At 35.3% G+C, this 7,138-nt stretch overlaps 1 protein-coding gene across 1 annotated transcript; it reads right to left on the reverse strand.

Annotated features, from left to right (window-relative positions):
* Nucleotides 1–339: 339 nt before the first annotated feature.
* LOC134245346 (protein YIPF4-like) lies at nucleotides 340–6,479 on the reverse strand (the record flags this gene model as incomplete). The annotated part of the gene is made up of 5 exons (XM_062727644.1): nucleotides 6,287–6,479; nucleotides 2,417–2,582; nucleotides 2,012–2,183; nucleotides 1,048–1,125; nucleotides 340–453 (listed from the first exon to the last, which is right to left on the reverse strand). Coding segments are annotated over exons 1-5 (699 nt in total), but the record flags the coding sequence as incomplete, so codon positions are not given.
* Between the last annotated feature and the right edge of the window lie 659 nt (nucleotides 6,480–7,138).

Raw genomic sequence — 7,138 nt, forward strand, 5'->3', positions numbered from 1 at the left:
TATGTCTTTTAGTTTATAACTTTAGGTACAGAACCTATTGAATACCTTTCGGTATCCACACGTGAGAATCTTCCGCAATTTGAACCTCAGGGTGTTGGTCTCCAGTTTTTATTGTTTTGTATTATCAATAAATACATGTATCTAGTACCTTGTTTCTATTGACAATGAAAAAATATGATAATTAAGTGGGGGGGGGGGGGGGGGGTTGTTGTTAATAAAAGACAAGCACAAGTTAAAAATTGTTGAAGGCTTGGTGATGGCACTGTACAGGGATATAATTTACCAACTTGACATATCAATGATATGAACTATCAGTGGAATAATTACAGCTGATGATACCTTGAGTAACAGACTGATGTAGTGAAATCTTCTGAACAGTGGTAATATGGCTGCTGTTATAACCAAAGGGAGCACAGAGTAACCAATGACACCCAGACACTGGGAATAGCTAACCTAAAATAAATAATATTATTATACTTCTGTTAAAATGTTTCCTATATAAAGTTAAGAAGGTAAAATAACTATCTTTTATAGTTCACGCTTAGCAAAGCTATACCCCGGGGTATAGTTTTTGCTATCCACCCTCGGAAAATTTTCATGCAATTTTTGCCTCCAATTTTGATTTCCAGCAATAAATCTGTTGACTGATGATGTCATAATGACTTCAGTAGCATTGTGACATCATCAGGATTTCAGATTATTCTTGCAGTATTATCTTACTCCAAAAAATTCAAACCTTAGAAATTATATTATACATCAGTATAATAAAACGCTTATCCATTAGTTGTGAGTGGGATAACTCTTTTATCAAACCCTTGACAGGGACTATCCCCTCGGGCAAGCCCTCGGGGAATAGTTCCCTGTCGCGGGTTTGATAATTAAGAGCTATCCCACTCACAACCACTGGATAAGTGTATAATATACATTAAGTTCAGAACTTCATTCTTGTAATTTAGATTTACACATCATTTGAAATTTCATAGGGGCAGTTTTTTCTTCCTTCAAAGTAGGTGAGACAATGATGGAAACTTTTTTGGTACAACTTACCTCTCCTCCTAAAACTCTGGCCAACAAGAAAATGATGAGTGACCCACATATCCATATTGTTATAATCCAGGACACCACCTACAAAATAAATAAATATTTGGTAATGTTTTATTTGTGGTTTAGGGATTTAGATTTAATGCATTATAAACAATAAACTAGAACTGTGCAAATGGGACAAAATACCCCCGCTGGGTTTTTCAGAAGTAAGTTTTTCCATAAGAAAGATATGTATCAACATGAATTATGAAATTTTTCTTCCAGTGACCTTGAAGTTCCCCAAATGACCTTGGGTCAAGGTCATGACACACCCCTGGGTCATGGGCAATCTTTGTGTGAAATGAGAACCTACCAAGTTTATCCATACAAAAGATATCGATCGGACATGAATTATGACATTTTTCTTCCAGTGACCTTGAACTTCCCCAAATGACCTTGGGTCAAGGTCATGACACACCCTTGGGTCATCGGCAATCTTTGTTTGAAAGGAGAACCTACCAAGTTTATCAATAAGAAAGATATGGACCGGACATGAATTATGACATTTTTCTTCCAGTGACCTTGAACTTCCCCAAATGATCTTGGTTCAAGGTCATGACACACCCTTGGGTCATGGGCAATCTTTGTGTGAAATGAGAACCTACCAAATTCATCCATAAGAAAGATATGGACCGGACATGAATTATGAAATTTTTCTTCCAGTGACCTTGAAGTTCCCCAAATGACCTTGGGTCAAGGTCAAGACACACCCTTAGGTCATGGGCAATCTTTGTGTGGAGTAGTCGATTCTAATGTCCCTCCGTAAGAAAGATATGGACTGGACACGATTGCACAGACAGACGGACAGACAGCTAGACAGCTAGACAGCTAGACGGACGGATGGACGGACAAGGTGATTCCTATATACTCCCCCAAACTTCATTTGTGGGGGGTATAATTATGAAAAATATTGACTCCATGTATTTACCCTGAACTGTCCATACAAGGAAACAAGAGAGTAGAGCAGTATGACTACAAGGGGGCCCCAGAAATCGGGACTCTCTCTGACAACGTGGCGATTAAATCCCAGCTGTGGCAGAGGAAACAGTACACATCGTAATTTATAGTAAATGTCCTTAGGGTCAATGTCTAACTCCTCCCTACAAAAAAAAGAGATAGTTCAATCACATAGTTATTGTAAGATTTCCATAATTTGACCCCCAAAAATTGCTTTTTTTTTAATAAACTTCATAAACATGTGTTTACTGTAAAAACAATATTCAGATTATACTGCAATAATAATAATAAAGCAAGGATATTTTTGCTATCATAAAATACCATTACATCAACAATACCAAATTAATGTTAAGACATTGATTGTTCAATAATTTACAGTAATGGCTTTTGATCTTCTTCATCCAATTCCTCCTCTTCTGTCAGCCAGCCAAAGCCTTTAGACTCGAGGAATTTTGAAGCAGCTGATCTTTTTTTCACTCCGTAAGGATTTGCCATTGTTTCCCCTTCATTCTTCTGAATTGTCCCCTCCACAGGAAGTTTTTCTGTGGTAAAAAGGAAAGAAATCAAAGTTCAGTCTAATCAATAGTTTGGCCAAGTGTAATGAAGAAGAAGAAAATATCTAAAAAGTTTAGGAGGACAGTGACATCTACGAGTACAAAGATACATAGTGGAATCCACACTTTTCAAAAGTTATGTCCCTTGACCGCCATCTTAGGGGATAAACCAATAGAATCCTCATAGTACCCTTTGTAGTTTTCAGGTTTGTAACTTTGTCATTGGACTTGGGAAAAATCGTTACTGATTGCCCCATGTTGGGGCTACCCACACATCCAAGGAAAACAATTTAAACCCAGTGGATTCATCATAGCCCACCCAAATGTTTGGTAGCATAAAGAGGAGAAATGTTGTTTCTTTCCCTTTTGACCTTTTGGTTGACCCGTGAAGGGAAACAACTTTTGTAAAGTGTGGATTGGTCTATTGAATACTATTAATCAAAAGATGAATTTCCATTGTTTGAGTAGTTGTCCACTACTCAAACGTGTGGTGAAGCATGGATAAGTATGATTGCTTATCATTGTGCAGAACTATTACCAATCAATTGTCCTGTTGACCGTAAATGACCTCCTTTATAGTTTCATTCAAGAAGTAACTGTGTGGTCACTCATCAATAACATCTTACACCCCATTCATATGACATGATTTACATACCTCAGTATATTTTACACATTTATAAGTAAATTTACTCATGTGTGCAATTTTTGTTGTATGAACGGATTTACTCATATGCAAATTCTGCACAGTGGAGTAAATTTACACCTAGTCCGGACTAGGTGCAAATTAACTTTTGCATACCTTTTGTAGCAATTAGTTCATGTGTAAATTTTGTCGTATGAACACGCAGCAAATTTGCTTATGTATGTTTTCTGTTTTGTTTATTGCATAAATCTCAATTTTAAGTGTTATTTCGGTTGTGTATGCATTGGTACGTAAAATATAAGTTGGTACACATGGTGGCTAAAAGGCAACACTCTGAACAATTAGCCATTATCTCCTCCGAGATAAATTTTCGAATTTGCAAAAACGAGGGCATCTTGCACCCTTTCTGGCAAACTTTTGTTTATATCTTTAAAGATAATAATAGTTGTGGTCGCTAACAAATGCCCTGTAGGATCAATAAGTACAGTACCGGTAGTTTCCTTACTATACAAGTTGTCTCATTTGGAATGAGCTATGATAGGAACATACATTCCATCAATTGCTTGGGCCCAATTACCAATTACTTGATGACTTTCTTCTACCCTTCTCTATTTTTAGTCGAGGCAAGCTACTCGTAAATAAGTTAATGTTACAGGAATTTCAATAAACTCGTTGAAAGTAAGCATTTGTAAGTATCCTCTTTGGCACATAATCCCATAATGTCCAGGGGTTCATGTTAATTTCCTTTTCACATATTTTTATTGTTCAAAGATTTTTTGAGATCGATCACTTTTAGTTTTCTTCATCCTTTTCATTCTCCTTAAAAATATATAATTACATGACTGACGTTTTTCCCACTAATTGTTAGTCAATTGTTTATACATGTTCATTGAATTGATGATGGATTTTTTCGTTTTTTCCCGATCATGACAATGAGCACACGGTGGGTGTGACTGGTTGGCAGGAGATGCTCACTCCTCAATGGCACCTGATCCCATCTCTGATGTTTTGGAGGTCCGTGTTTGCTCTCTCCTATTTTGTATTGTTTTATGGACTTTGATATTGAATATTGTTCGTTATCTCCATATTCTTCCTGTATCATATTGAATTAAGAGGATATTTTATAATGGCCTCATACATATGATGTACTGTAGATTTTCCAACATCAAAACGATTCCAGTCGTCCTTTTTCTGCTGAAGATGTCAATCAGTAGATGGAAACAGTCATCTTTTTCTTTACATCCTACGGCTCTTACAGTAAATAAAAATCTTAATATTTTTTCTTCTTTGTGTGCAAATTCTTATACCATTCTCTGTCATTAAAACATTAACTTCCTTTTCTTTCGTACCAATATATAAATTAGTGGATCGGATTTTCACCCTAGTCTTTAAGGAACATTCAAGAGTTAGGTTTTTACCCAAACAGTAAGAAAATACACTTTTTCTATAAAAATTCACAATTTTGAATCTGTCCATCTCCTTATTTCATACGAAAATATGAGAATTTACAAACAGTACATAAATCTCGCCTGAACGCATAGCAAATTAACTTTTACTTACGTGTGTAGATTTATTTATATGTAAATTTGCCTACATAAGCAAATTTTCGTCGTATGAATGGGATATTAGACCCAAAACTTTCAGATCTTTGAGTACATCGTCTCTCAGGGAGTAGATAGAATGTTCTATCATTATAATGACAAATGTCCTACAAACCCGGTTTAACGATACCATTCTTTCCAAGTATTCAAAATGTTGCAAAATAAATATGTGCGATAACTAAAACTCAGTGCATTTACTAAGAACAATCGAGAGAGTTTCGAATGCAAACATGGCGTGTAAATTTAAAGCGAGAAAAAACTTTGAGAAAATAAGTTTAATTCTCATCTTTATTCAGATTATATTTTAGGTTCAAAGGATACACAAATGCACAACCTCAAAAAGGTTTGTTAAAATTAATTTGAAAGTTATTGTCAATGCAAATCCATTTCATTCTTCAAAATCATTTCAGAGCGATGCTATTAACTGGGAACAACTTTACTTTAAAGGTCCCCTGAAAAACGCGCTAAAATGGAGCGTCGCCGAAGGCGACTTTAGTATATATTAGTTCGTGTGAACGAACAGGGTTTTTTGGCCTTTCAACCCCAAAATCGAATTCTACGGTTAAAAGTTTAGTTTAAAACTTCGTTTTTTAACAAAGTTTTTAACCCCGTTCTTTGAAAAAAAAAAAAAATCCTTTATTCAGAAATGGAAAAAATCAACAAAGAATAATTCTGAACAAAGTGCGTGCGGCCCATGCTTTGTGCCATTTTCTTCGGACTTAGTCATTCTTCCATGTAAACAAACGAACAAAATGCCTTGAAGCTGAATTAGGATCTTGGAAAAATTAAAGAAACTGGATTTCTTAACTTATCTAAAAGAATAAGTCACTAACCCTAATCCATCAATTGGTATGCAAGGACTTAGACGTGTGAGGACTAACCCTAATCTCTCGAATGAATGCTAGACTAACCCTAATCAGTTGAAAACTAGTGCAAGGACTAACCCTAATCTCTCAGGTGGGTGCAAGACTAACCCTAATCAGTTGAATAGTGTGCAAATTTAACCCATTTCAGTTGAGTGACTAGTTGTTATGTCATAGTCCAACGAGTGCGAGGATTAGCGGATCTGGGGACCGGTAAAGTAAAGTCTACCCATTATTTGCTACATTGCGAGTATATGGGAGGTATTCTAACTGTGGTGAGGGCTTGTACGAGACACAATTAGATTATTCATACTACTCAGGGAGACGCAACTTGATGATTTTTACGTGCATTGTACAGCTGTTGTATTCAGAAGAGGTCAAAGTTGAATATTATCACTGTACTATGGTGTGAATTTTTGTACATGTTGAAAAAGTAATACATTTAAGGAAAAGTGTGATAAAATAGCTAATTCAAGCTATTCTGAATAGCTTAATTAAGCTTTGTAGATAAATCAAGCTATATAGCTTAATCAATAGGACTTGTGTACTGCTGTAACAAGTTCTTTACGGATTATTGGAAATTACCTATGGAGGCGGAAGTCTGTACGAACTGGAATTCTTCAACCGTAGGATTGTATCCTGATGTGCTTTGAGATTCGTATGACGAACTTTGTTCGGCAACATGCTGATCATAATTGTCAAAATTCACAGTGTAGTTCCCTGTCGATGATGTGGATTGTGAATGAGCCGCCATGTTTGTTGATACGAAAGTTTCGTATAAGTTCTGTATAATATATCTCCCCAAAATATTCTGTTGAAAGTGTTACAATTAATATAATAATAATTTCTCCCTTTAAAAGAGTTTTAACACATAAAAATATTAAGGGATGTTAAAAATGAGATCAAAGCAAAATTCGAAACTATGGAAAATTTTGCGGGAAATTAGATTTTGGAGAAGATGGTTTTATGAATCTTGATCAGACTTCAGAGTAACAAGAGCCTTGAAAGTAACTTAGGGATTATTGTGAGAATCAATTAAGGTAATATTAATGAAAATAAAAGACAGTTAAAAAAAGCAATATACTTATAAACAATTTTCCACACATGACATGGCCACTTTTTGTAGCATCAACTGATCAATCTGATGCTACAAAAAGTGGCCATACCATGTACTGATGTAGTTGCAAGAAATGATTTTAATATACTGCATCTTTTTTCCTATGTATTTATTGCACAGGTTAAAAATACATATATTTCCTTCAGACTGTAATCACAGTACAGGACTTATATTTCACGAAAAAGTTTTTGTTATAATATGAGGCTTATAATAGCTTGGGCACAGTTGAATGCTTCCAGAGCTAGGTTATTGTGGGAAAAATCATTTTGATAAACATGATCAATGTGCAAAATCAAAATTCAAACAAAGATCCATTTAAG

The sequence above is a fragment of the Saccostrea cucullata genome, unplaced genomic scaffold, assembly GCF_032062105.1.
Source record: "Saccostrea cucullata isolate Sc308-1 unplaced genomic scaffold, CSIRO_AGI_Scuc_v1 ctg20865, whole genome shotgun sequence".
NCBI lineage: Eukaryota > Metazoa > Mollusca > Bivalvia > Ostreida > Ostreidae > Saccostrea > Saccostrea cuccullata.